At 29.8% G+C, this 13,825-nt stretch overlaps 1 protein-coding gene across 1 annotated transcript in view; it reads right to left on the bottom strand.

Moving 5' to 3' along the window:
- LOC141452241 (sortilin-related receptor-like) overlaps positions 1 to 13,825 on the bottom strand; it is a 29,103-nt gene that overhangs the window by 14,012 nt on the left and 1,266 nt on the right. The window contains exons 4-14 of the mRNA XM_074124169.1: positions 10,411 to 10,680; positions 10,038 to 10,294; positions 5,504 to 5,714; positions 5,207 to 5,392; positions 4,863 to 5,136; positions 3,466 to 3,658; positions 3,178 to 3,381; positions 1,570 to 1,744; positions 1,252 to 1,490; positions 944 to 1,169; positions 679 to 831 (exon numbers count right to left, since the gene is read on the bottom strand). Coding sequence (XP_073980270.1) covers positions 679 to 831; positions 944 to 1,169; positions 1,252 to 1,490; positions 1,570 to 1,744; positions 3,178 to 3,381; positions 3,466 to 3,658; positions 4,863 to 5,136; positions 5,207 to 5,392; positions 5,504 to 5,714; positions 10,038 to 10,294; positions 10,411 to 10,680 — 2,388 coding nt within the window. The remainder of the gene's footprint in view (positions 1 to 678; positions 832 to 943; positions 1,170 to 1,251; positions 1,491 to 1,569; positions 1,745 to 3,177; positions 3,382 to 3,465; positions 3,659 to 4,862; positions 5,137 to 5,206; positions 5,393 to 5,503; positions 5,715 to 10,037; positions 10,295 to 10,410; positions 10,681 to 13,825) is intronic.

The raw sequence follows: 13,825 nt of genomic DNA, 5'->3' as shown, positions 1-13,825 counted from the left end.
ACTTTTAAATTCTTAGTGATGATAAGGCTAAGGATGTTACTTCTCGAGGAGGAAAAACCAAGGCCTGTGAGCATTACCCAAGAGTCGCTCTCCAGCATTAAGAGTCTGATTAAAAGGACAGGTCTGGAGGGTGAGCTCTAAAGTGGGGCCACAATAGATCCAAAGGGGTCGCAGTGGCGTAGGTCTTGAGGCCGCTCTAGTTTAATCTAATCTAATCTAGTGATGATAACCTCATGGGTAGCCTTATAGGTTGAATGAAGCTAGTTAGTAGAGGCCCATCGAGATTTATAAGAGATCCTGAACTTCTCAATCAGCACCGAACTGTACGGTATGGATTTTGGTACTGCTTCAGTTCAGAATCTCTTGGCATTTCTGAAATCCACGAGCCATGCAGAGTTAAAAGTTAGATTAGACATGCATGTCTTATGCAAACAGCTTCTCAATAGGAATTTTCACTACTAATACTTTTGGCCTTATTACTCTCCCTAACCACCAGAAAAATATATTTATACCTCTACAACTTCAAATATTTGTACCAATGATCATGAGAGCCATTGCCATTAAAACATAAAAATAATTATATTGTAAAAGCCTGTTTAAAATGAATATATGACTCAGTTGTTGGGATAAACTGTTGGCTTATAATACGAACACCAATATTACTTTAATATTATTTACTTTTAAATCCATCAATCCAGGGAAAAGTAGAGCAATTGGTTGGATTCCAATTCCAAGATCCTTATCAGCGACAAATATGCTATTCTGATTCCAATCATCCCAATATAAATTGTCTTTATAAACAGCTACAGAAAATGGATGAGCAACTCGAGCCTGTTTAATAAATTTAATTTTACCATAATTTTACTAGAAAAAACTTAATTTTAATGACGTTATATTAAAATAATGTATTTAGATTGAAAACAACGCTAGCAAATGGACTCACTTCATTGGAAATAACTTTTCTAAAATTTCTTCCTTCCAAATCAGCAGTTGCAATGTAATCAAGTTTAGCGTCTACCCAATATATATGTTCGGAAATGTGATCAACTGTAATTCCATTCGGCCAAACCACCGTAGGCTTAGTAAATAATTGCTTAATTTTCGATCCATCTAGACTTGCTCTACTTACAGACGGATTTTCTGTGGACCAATCCGTCCAATACATGTACCTATTTAATAATTTATCCGGTTTAATAAAGCCTTTTGTTGTTTTACAAATTATGACCGTAATAAACTAAAAAAAGCACTAACCCTTTTACTGGATGTAAAGCAATTCCTCTTGGTTTAATAAGTACAGTATTATTAAGTATAGTGCGTCGCATCCTTCCAGAATTGTGGATGTCGGTTCTCACGACTTCTATTTTAGCATTTCCACCATCAACAAAATACAGGAGATTTGATATCCAATCTAGTGCTACACCTTCCACTGAATCTAATTCAGATTCTACCAAATATTCAATATCATCTGTGCCTGATTGTAAGCACTGCCTCTACAGAAGAAAATAAAAATAAATGGTTGAATAATCTAAATCTCCCAATACTTACTTGACCCTGGTTAAAAATACTTACCCCAATTTTATCAGTAAGAATGTCAGCAAAATAAACACAATTATTTTTCATATCAAAATCAATAGCTATTAAATTTTTTAAATCTTTAACAGGTAATACTTCAGAGACTGGATTTGCAATATCGAATCTCACTATTCTTTCTTTTTGTGCCAATAACAGGAATTGCCTTTTCTCACTGAAATATTTTTGAATAGTACATTAAATTTTCATTAAGATAATGTTACTTACCTAAAAATCTTATGAATGAAACAATTTTATCTTACTACAACCTACATAATTAATATTTCTTTCAAATTGTAATTTTTACTCAGATTTATTTTAAAAATTGAAAAGTTTACGTTATTCTAATTACGGAGGTCAGAGTTAGATTTAGTCAAAAGGTTTATTCCACTGAAGAGCGATCCGCTTAAGGGGATTCTCCGGAATTTAGAGATTAAGGAAAGCTCACGATATTGCAGGCAACCTGGTAGTCTTCTTCTGGGGGAGAAACCTTGAAGGTTTTTTTTCCTGATTGTGGATAAGTTTAGAGGGATAAAAGCAATAATACAGTTAATAATAAAAAAATATATCCGATAACAAAACTTCCATATTCTTTTTCTGAATCTATCAATATTCATTTTTAAGAGAAGAAAGAAGTTTATTATAATATTTAATCATTACATAATTTTTTTGATCTGTTTAATTATATGATCACCGCACTTATTTTAAAACAAAAATTAACCGGTCAATGTGAATCTGAAAAAACCTGTAATAGGCCATCTTGCTACAATGATCAGCTTACGCTAGAATACAACTAATTTTTTTCGGGTCAGTATATCTGCAAATATTATCCGTAAAGCAATTTATAAACAAATTTTATAAAATTATGTTTATAAATCAATTATGTAAGTAAATTATATTAAATAGTAAATTATAAATTTTGTTCTCTCATTACCTCACTTGTAAAGCACCGAAAAACCTCATGATAAGTTAAATTTAAAAACTCTATTTAAAATTGTTTGTAGCCATTTTCATTTATAGTACACATTTTTGCTTAATAAAGTAAATCTACTAATTATGATCCAAATTTAAATTATTTATAGAAGTGTAATTTTATCGTTACTATTGAATAAAGCGATATTTACTTTCCTATCTTTACTTTATCTACTTTCCACAAAGTAGTGAAATAATAATGCAATTAAATTTAATATGCAAAAATAACATAATGGAAGAAGAAATTAAATAAAAGAATTATAATGACGGAATTAAAAATGTGGTTTATGTAATTAAAAGCAGATATTGTAAAAGTAATTATGTAAATACACTAGTACAAGCTGTGATAATGGCCTTCATAGAGATCCAAAGTTTTAATGAAGAAATATGGTCACGAATATAAATAATTTACGTATTTATTGTATTTATTGTATTGTATTGTATTTATTGCATTCAGAGATAGATATATATATTTTGTTTTTAGCTGCTCAGTTTTTAAGAACTGAATCTCTTTTATAAATATGAAATAAAGAAGAGACTGGTCGTTCATTCTTTATATAATTTTGACGGAGCCGCTCTTACACAACTGTCCGGTACGATATCTTGAATAGATAGGAATAAAATTTTATCACTTACTCATATGGACAGGGTAGAACGTCAGGGAGATAATTTCTTTCAAATCCTCCTACACATACATCTCCGTCTATTTTTCTGTAACCTTTTGTTCTATTATAAAATTTGCCTGGTTCACATGGCGTTGGAATTTTATAAGGATCATGAGTAATAGATCTGTTTCTAATACATTCTGCCGAAGAAACATGACGAATAAATCCGAAATCACTAAAACATATTCAGACAAAATGCATTACTTAACAATATTAAATTTCCCATGAATTTTCATAACGCAATTATATTCTGCCATACCATTCGTAATCTTCTAAATCGCACATACAAGTTTCAACCCCAACAGGACGATCATAATCTCTACCATTAAAACATTTTGTGTGACGTATCCTGCGTTCATAAGTTTCTTTTCTACCCATGACACAAGCCATTTTCATATTTGTGGAACTTGATGGAGACCACATCTTATAATCATCCTTGGTACAATTAAGTGCTAAAAACAAAAAAATAAATAAAATTCAAATATCTTATTGCAATGCTCAAGTTGACTTCTCTAACGAAGTACATTTACGGCCCAACTTACACAGAATATTTATCCAAAATATCTAATAAATAGAAATTATAATATTTTGAATGGAAACCATAAAATGTAAAATTAAAATGTCACTTTTGGAATTAAATCAGATCCGTGTAAACGTCCTCGTATTGAAATTTTAATCAGTAACAGCTGTAACTAGAGAGCTCTTTAATTTTTTTTGGTAGAAAATTACTAAAATCGTCATCACTAATTAAGATCCTTCTTGAATAATGATTACTGATCAGATTGGCATTTGGTATAACAATTATTGCCAATAGAAATTCTGACATTCAAATAAATTCTGCTTCTTCATTATCCAACCAAACCACAGGCGTTCCTCAAGGTCCTATCCTTTTAATCCCATACTTTGGTGGTCGGCAATCTATGACCCACTGGGAAAATTTTAGTGACCCAGTAAAAAATTCTTAATTACGACGATCGGTAGGTATTCTTGCCAACGAATTAAAGTGTGCTGCTATTAAGATGTGCAGCAAAATGTGATGAAATTCTATTATCATGCAAGACAAAGTAAACTCCTGTACAATGGCTACAATATTACTTTTCCCTTTACTCTTACAAGCCTCGAAGATGACAATAAACAAACTTCTCCATTACAAAGTTGTCATCAGATCGATGTTACTCTACGCCTGCTCTGCCTAGAGTACGTCCAGTAGTAGTAACATCAAGAAACTCTAGACAACACACAACAAATTTAGACTTGCGACTGACTCTTTTCGACGCACTAGAATCAACTTCGTCAGATTCTGAAATTCCTTTCCACTCGAGATTGTCACGAAATAGCCATTCCCTACAGACTCAAAAGAATTAAAAACATGACTTTCTCTACTTTCTCTTCTTGCTGCAAGTTTTTCTATCCTTTTTCGCAGCAAATTATATTCTTGCCTCACCCTAAACGTTCCATAAACTGTAATGAAGGTTGTAATGTCAATAGACTGGTAATTCATTTTTTGTAAGTTACGTTCACATTTAGTAATAAAGTTTTATCTATCTATAAAGGCCAAAATAAAGCATTCATCTACCATTAAACAGCATCTGCTACGCGTTCAGATGATATAAAATTTTCTTGGATGAATTTGTTCTCATTAATTAATGTACTTACAAAATGCATTTCGTAGATCAATATTTACGATCAGCCATTTATGTTGTGTGGGTTTTGAGCCAAATAATGTAAAAACTGTTGTGTTTTCACCAGGTTCAGTCATTAAACCATAAACTCTAATATTTTCTTCAACAAATACATGAGCATTCCAAGTTTCACCTTCATCCAATGAATAATGAATTTCATTAGTTTCACCAGCAGTTTTAAAACCTTTGACTGCAGTTATAATACCACCATGATCTCCAATATTGAATAAATAATTTTCTCTTAAGATCTGCAATATAAAAAAGTGTAAATAATATAAATGTTAATTAGGCACTTTTAAATTTGAAAATATAATTTACCTTAATCCAAGAAAGGCCAGCATCTCTGCTAATGAATATACCTGCATGCCCCTTTAACGAAGTACCTATTGTTCCAGCAGCAATAATTAGACCTGGCGCTGATGATGTCGTAAGGATCGGGGGTGATCGAGTTACTGGGAATAAGTAACTAAACTTTTGGGACAGATGAAGCCCACAACCGTTGGACTGCAAATAAATATTAATTTTATAACTGAAAATATCCTGGCAGCCGCCATATTGGTTTTGCTGTCGGCTTACATATAATATATAAAAACTAAAATAATTTTTATTACATACAATGTTACAGTTGAGAGATTGTCCTCTTTCATCAACTTTTGGTGGTATAAGAGGTTTCCATTCACCTCCCCAATCAAACGTGATCACAGTTGTTAGATGTTCAGGATTTAGATTTGCACTTTTAGCAGTTGACGTAACTTGAGAAGCAAGAAATATGCCATGCATTCCTTTTACTTTGTGAATATCAGCGAATGCGCCATCAGCTACATCACTTTAAACCAATTTATGCTTTATATTAAATACATATTTATACTTATATGTGAATAGATAGAGAGTATAAATGGTCGAAGTTACAAATATTTCCTCTTAAATAAAAAGTTATGAGTACAACAAAATTCTATAAAATATCAACTTTCAACCTTTTACTATATTTTAAAGTGTATAATAGTGCTTCTTTAACGAAGGTGGGGGCATTTCGAGGTTACTTGTGGACGAGAAAAAATTATTGGTAAACGAGTCCCTTCATTTCATCCCTTTATCTGGATATCTTAAGCGAGTGAATGAAAAACAAACAAAAAAATGAAAACTCTTGAAACATTACTGGATTTGACAAGTATATGACAAATTCGATTAATTAAAAATGTAACTTTGATGTTTCTTTTTCAATTATTTTCTTTCTTTAAAAAAAAAGTGCATTTTTACAATAGTGATTCCGAAATATTACTTTCTTCAGTGTTACATTTCTTTTGAACTTCCAAATTAACCATTCCCTTCGGTTTTCTATCCATTAATTGTGGTTGTTTCTCAGCTTGGTGTACACCTAAAATTTGAACGTTCTCGCTGAGTTTTTATCTGTACCGTTAAAATAATTTTCTTATTTTAAAATAACAATAATAAAATTGTGTACTATATTTTTTTACGTTAATGCCATAATTTTAGGGACTAGAATATTATAATTTAGCAATAATATACTTATGTGAAGAAGAATTTTCATATTCAACGGTTATAAAAAATAAATTTAGAAAGTAAGTACATAGAGCTTCTTGGTGTCGAAATTAGTTAAATTTAAGCTATCAAGAGGTTTTTATTTTTTAGATATTCTGTTCGCACACACGCGCGCGCACACACACACACGTAGCGTGCGGCAGGAGAGAGGGTGAGAGAGGAGAGAAAGAGAGTGAGATCTGGAAGGTGGAAGTATTGAAACGGTATCAAAGTGAAGTACGATCAATCTTGCTACACATTGCGACATGTGTGGTGTGGGACCCTTTACCATTAAAATGTTAAGACTTCAACTAAGAATACCTTAACACAATTAGTTTTATTAATAGATGATAATAATAATGATTGACTCAGAACACCTGGTAAAAAAATAGCTCACAACGCATCACCATCAAACAGGCACCAAGATGACACGATAGCGTCTGGTTACTCGCGGAAACAGTAGAGTTAAGATAAATTTGGTACAGGGTATCTCTAATCTAAGCTTTGGATTTTTGTAATAAGATAAATATACAGGAAAAAGTAAACTGTACGTATCCATCAAATTTGATTGGTAGTGTGACGTAAAAACCGCCTAAAGAAATGGAATGCTTTAATTTACTTAAAAAAAAAAACAAATTTATTAATTGCTGTAGATTTTAGATTTTCTTATTAAACATTCGTCTACCTGCGAGTTTTCGTTTTGTGAAAAAAAAACCACCTACATACACAGGCCATTTTCCAAAAAAAAAAAAAAAAAATCACTTTTTCAGACTCAGCGCAATCAAAACGGGTATTTCCAGTGAAAATTTAAGTTATACAATTTATTATGATGGCACTTACTTTCTCTGACTAGTAAGAAAATAAATAAATAAATCTGAGAAATTTAAGGACTTCCATCCTTAAAAAACTATTCATAATTTTGTCTGTTTTGTTTTTGATAATTTTCATCTCGGCTTTTTTTATTTCTGTCACACATTTTTTTAAAATTATAATATAAACAACCTCCAAGGTATAATAAACAATAATGATTAAATAAAAGAACTTAAGTTACAAATAACTTAATGTTTGTCTTAGATAAATAAACTCATCATATTTTGTTTACAGAATTTTAGAAGTGTCTTGGTGTTAAAATTGCGTAATCATTTACATTGGTGCTGCCAATAGTTGTAGTCAATAGTTTTAAAATAGAATAATATCCCTGAGACAAAGGAAATAATATATTCTATTTCATTCAGCTTCGCTTATCGTGATTTCACTAGTTACATTAAAAAATGAAAAATATAACTTTTGTTATATACGTCAAACCTACTTCCCGCTGGCCTCAGCAATAAATGGCACCCGGATGCATTCAATGCATTCCACGTCATTACTGAAATCCGATAATAAAATAACTAGATCTTTTTAATACAATTTGTTTTTAACTTAATAAAATATCTTCTGAATTCTGATGGAAGTTATAATTCAAATTATGAACTGCATAAAATTTATGACGAAAATAAATAATATTTTATATAATATTTATTATTTCTAGAAAAATGCTTCAAACAGAATAAAATGTACGGATTTTTTTTTTTTTTAAAGCAGCAAATATTTCTGTAATCCTACTTCGTTCCATGCTCATAATACAGGCTTATGTTAATATTTTTATGAGGATTTGACCAAGTTATTTGAGAATTTTATAAATTCAACATGCTCAGTAAATAATCTGGTGTGAACTCACATACAACTTTCTCTTACTCTTAAGTTTCATAATTTTTTTTTTCTTTCTAACAATATTCATATTTCACTCTCATAATAATGTTTGTATGTGAGTACAACACATGCATGCTGTAGCTTAAGTATATACGAAGTTGCCGAAAATCTAATGGAGTAAAGAAAGAAATTTACTTCAAACTAGTATTTTTAATAACAACTAAAACCCTCGCTTATCAGGACACCAGAGATATGATCGTACTTATACAAGAATGATACTTAAGAGGGGAATCTATTCATCCCCTCCTAGGAAAGATGTAACCCTAATAGAATTTGCCGAGAAAAATTGTTCAAATAAATATTTATAAGTTTTTCATCATTGCACGATGTTTTATTAAAGTGTCCAGCAATTTTAGAGAAAATTTCAAAGTAATGAAAAACTTATTCAGTTACGTAGAACATTCGGTCAAAAGATTTTCATGGTATCTGGAAATTTAGTCCCACCTTTGATTATTTTTAACATTATATACATAGGTGATAAGATAGTATGATTAACAGTAATACCACCTTAGAAGAATCCTTTGATCACATCAAAGTGCCTTTAAACAAATTTTTCATAAAAAATGTTTTAAATAAAAGTTACATACTACAATCTCAGAAAAAAAAAAGGAGAAGAATAACTTATATAATTTTTCTTTAAATTTCTTTATCTTTTTTAATAATAATGGGAGAAATTATTATGTCAATAATTCTTATTAAAATTACTATGAATCAACTAAATGTTTAATTCATTTTTAATAGATTAGAAAAGATAATGTTGACTTAACAATAAAATATTCTCTAAATATTGCTATCTAAATATACAATAATGTATATTTCGAACTGCCAGAAAAACTGTGATTTTATAACAGTCACATTAAATTGATTAAAAATTCTTAGTTTTCGCTAAATTTTAAAGAATTTTTAGAGAGTTAAAGAGTTAAAGTTTTAAAAAAATAAGGCTAAGATTTATTAATTTAATTTGAAATTGGATTTCTATTTTTAAAATAACTAGTAAAGAAAGAGCTATATTTTATGAAATTCTTTTACTCGGGAAATTCATCATAACAAATATTACTGTCTATGCTCATAACTAAACCAACTAGATTATCTTCTCTTTTTTTTAAAAAAAGGTGCGTCAACAACTGAGGTTATTATCTGAGCTTTTTTTCAGCCTCCGGATTGTATTTTTTCGATATCACAGTAAGCAGCAAGAGAAAATTATCATTATGTATCAATATTTTTACGAAATCAAGTATTTTTTTTTTCATAATTTGGTTTTATACCGTCCTTGCCTTCCAATGATATTTACATTTGAATGAAATGAAATTTATTTGATAAAATTGAATAAAAAAATCTCATTGTTACAGTAGATCGCTTTCTATTTATCATTTAATACCAAAGAGGAAATCTCTGAAAGAAAAACATCCTGCAAATATGTTTTTAAAAAAAAACATGCTGGTAAAGAAAACACAAACCGAAAATCAAACTATTTTCTCGAAATCTACAAGAGGTTAGAGTACTTCCAATTCAATTTAGTGGAGGGGGAAATAATCTAAAAAAAAAAAAAATTAAATAAATAAGCATGCTATCTTTGACTCAAAAAAAAAAAAAAGACAAGCAATTAAAATTTAAAAGTAGAAAATGAAACTGTTGGAAGTTTTAAAAAAAGTCTAATAATAGCAACACTTAAAATATATCGTTCTATTAGCAATACTTTAGTTGATTAAGGTTTTTTATATCACTTGTCACTAGAATAATAAAAAGTGAGTTACCTAGTAAAATAAAGACAATAATGTTAGATAAATAAAAAGTAGGTTGAAAATGACACTATTAAAATGATAATAAGTGCATAATTAAATATTATTGCAATGAATACCTTAGCCAAGATTCTTTCCATGTTGTGCCAGGAAGATAACAGAATAGTCGCTCTAGTGAAAGTCTGAAAAGGTATTTATCAGACGAGGTAACTTCGGATACATAAAGATTAGAAAGAGTAGCAGTATGTGCAACAGCTACTAATAATCTTTTATCTGTAGCGTCCGCTACATGAAATCCAGCGCATTCTAATTCTGAATCAAATATTGCTTTAAAAAATTTACCTCCTTGATATGAAATATACAATTCATTATGAGTCTGAAAATAAATAACAACAAAACTAAAAATAACAATGAATAATGAATGCATTACCATGAATTATCTAGGTTATGTTTGTACTAATATTATTTTTAAAAAAATCAAAAGATAATTACGGGAGAAATCCTTCTACTAGCGAATAAGAAATCACCATTATTAGTGAACTGCTCGATATTAGAAATAAGTACTTTTAAACGTGGTTTATCAGTAGTATAAATATCTATCAATGCTATAGCTGTAGAAAGTGATGGCTCGATTCTCTGAACTAAGAGTGATCTGAATGGCTCATCAGCCCAAGGGTCATACCATCGTTCAGCCCAAAAATACGATTTAACCATCTCTTGGGCTACAGAGAAAGACTGACCAAAATCCCGTGTAATCCAAATCTAAAAAAATAAACAAATCTAATAATAATAAATCAAATAATTATACAAAATTCATTTTTATTATGTTATTGTACAAAAAAAAAAAAAAATCGTAAATATTCTCTTGTATGTGTTTTTTCGAGCGTTCTTATTTCTGACGTCTTATTAAGTCAAGATTTTATTGTTGTTCTTTGTCCTTTTCCTCTTTAACATCAATAGTGTACAAGCAATAGTGAACCTCTATTTACGAATCGAATACTAATTGGAAGGTGGTGAAAAACTAGCAGATAACAAGTCAAGCAAGAGAGACACTGAGTGAATTGAATGTAAGAAAGAGAGATCAGTAGTGAAGATTATGTAAAAATCTGTAGGATATGACTAATCAAAAAATAGGGTTAATAATAATTGTGAAACGGTAGAAGACTCTGCTCTTTTTAGGAATGTTTGACAAAAAAAAAAGGAAGGGTATTGCTAGGAATTGAAGGGAATTCATTGGAAAAACGTTGCTGATAGTAATTCTGAAATTGCTGTTATAAAAATATAGTTACAATTAAATTAGTGGGTTCAATGTGGATGGGCTGAATAATGGAATATAGGCCAATAAACTGCTGACTTCTAATAAAATTAATTAACAAAAACAAAAATGTAACATTAAAAATATATATATTTCTTTAACTGCCCATTTTTACAATAGTAAAAGTACAATAGTAAGGTTCCAAATATCCATTTTTAGTTCCCATAAAAGAGAAAAATGATTTTTTGAAAATTACCTCTGTGTATGTTTACAAATCTCAAAAACAAAAAACAAAAAATCCGCAAGAAGTTGAAACTTGATCTTCGCTTAGGTGCTACCTACCAGAATGTGCGATAAGTTTCGGATCAAAAATTAAGCGAGGTTCTTAGGGAATGGGTGAATATACGACCTCCTATAAATTCTTGATTCAGAATATTTTACGGTTCTATCGTTATTATTTAAGCGTATTAAATGTGTAGACAAAAAGTAGAGTTAGAATGATAGTACTTAAACGAGTTTTCTGTAATTATCTACATCTTGATGGTAGCCTAAGGGTTTTTTTTAAAAAATTTGAACATGAATGTAGGGTATGATATTTCTTTTTTCGCGGATTTTAATCAGGATTTGAGGAAATTACGACATCCGCTTCCTTTAACAGTATCATTTACTTAGACTTATCAGTGTGAAAGGAATTCCCCAAATTATTCTAGTTCCTTCAAAAATCATTTTCCTAGAAAAATGGATGGGAATCTGTTTGTTATCTTTAGAATAACATATGTGGATACAATATGTACAGTTATAAAAAAAATTGGAACCAGAAAATTTCCCTCAAAAAAATAAATAAATAAAAAATAAAATAAAACAATCAACTTTTTAAAATTGCAATTTAATTGGTTAATTATTCCTCAGAAACACTTTATAGCAACGTCTATTTAGTGCCTTCTCCTAGGTACTTCAATTTCCTCAGAAAACGTTTAAAACAAAATATGTTCCAGTAATGAGCGACTTTTAAGGATTAATCTTTTGGGCTACTTTTGAGTGAATCGCATAAAACTGAAAAAATTGCTTCAGAAAAACAAATTTCTAGAATTTGCCAAAAACTTAGTATGAACACGACAATAGTATAAAACGGAATAAAAAGTTATAGAGCTTTCTATGACTTCATTTTATATTCGGTTCGAAAACTCGATTCTACTTCTAATTAGTAGATACAGGTAATTATATATTTTATAAGGGAATGGAATTGGTTGTATTTATTAAATATACTAAATGTAAAGGTTAACTTGAATTTAATTTACTTAAGAAATATTTTGGAAAAGAAAAATTTTGTTTTTATGGAAAAACATCCTTATCATTAGCAAATATTAAGTCAGATAACAATTCATTATCTATTTTTAAAATAACATTAAATAATTTAAATTTTTTTATTTCCTTCTCAGAAAACTCAGAAATACGAAATAAATTTCTCACTTATGTTTTTAAAATTGCCTAAAACAACTACCCCTATAAAAAATATTTAACTAATAGTTATATAGCTACGAATAAAAATTTTTTTTACAAAGTTTAGACGAAATTATAAAATTAAAAAAAAAAATTGTAGAAGCCGTTTTCAAGAAAGTCTCAAAAATTAAAAATAGAGGTAAAAATCCATTCAGTACATTGATGCTTCGAATCGGGGGATTTTCAACTAACTCAGAAGTTCAGCAATTCATTGAACCTCCTTCAATAATAAATGAGTGTTTGGAAAACGTTTTCTAAAAAGGGTGTAACCTTAATCCTTCTCCCAAGTGAAGAATTTTTCGAGAAAAAGTTCAAATAAAAGTTTTAGACTTGTATGTGTGTAATAAGAATACCAACTTAAATAAAAATTGAAGGAGAAAGAGAAAGATAACCTCAAGAAAGTAAAATGCTACATTCGCTTTCTCGAAATATAAAATTTCAGCTTTATGTGATTTTGCGTTTTAAGATATTTTGTAAATAGTTAAAAAGTCACACAATTCCCCCCCCCCCCCAATTCTTACTCAAAAGACCAAAACAGATTTCCCCTGTGAAAAATTAGACCGATCCTAAAAGTATGAGAAAATGAATAATAAACGGTCAGCCAAATTTTTCTGTTTCTGTAAAAATAATTTCCCTCTATCTGTATCTCCGTCCAGTTTATTTTAAAGCCTGTCTGCAAAAATTTTCCTTGTTTATAAAAGTGATTGGTCCGCAGAGAAGGTGACACTGATTCCATTAGAGAGTTCACTTTCTCAAATTCTACCTGGTTTCAGATTTTCATTCACCATTTTGGAATTTTAGTATTCACAAAACCAAATTTAAGAATCAACCTCTGATGACGGATGGAAAACTGAATGGTTTACTCAATTATAAAGTTCCTTCGAAAAATATTTCACGTTTTCCGGAAAAAATATAAAATAAGTGATATTACTTCTTGGATTATGTTAAAGAAAAAGGTCGGAATTCTTTCGCGAAACTAGAAACTGATAAAAGAATAGTTGCATTTTCGGTGATAGATTTTGACGTGAGTTACTCAGATCAGTAATTTTCAGAACTTTCTTTTTTCTTTTTGTTACTCACTCACCCGGCTTCCCACAAAAAGTGATGAGAGCGGCGAGGCTACAGAAATACTTCTTTACTAGAAGTACAAGA

This window comes from Rhodnius prolixus, unplaced genomic scaffold (genome assembly GCF_049639745.1).
Source record: "Rhodnius prolixus isolate KJV_2025 unplaced genomic scaffold, Rpr scaffold_3, whole genome shotgun sequence".
Lineage (NCBI taxonomy): Eukaryota > Metazoa > Arthropoda > Insecta > Hemiptera > Reduviidae > Rhodnius > Rhodnius prolixus.
The sequence above is the reverse complement of the archived record's forward strand: the minus strand, read 5'-3'. Positions and strand labels throughout refer to the sequence as shown.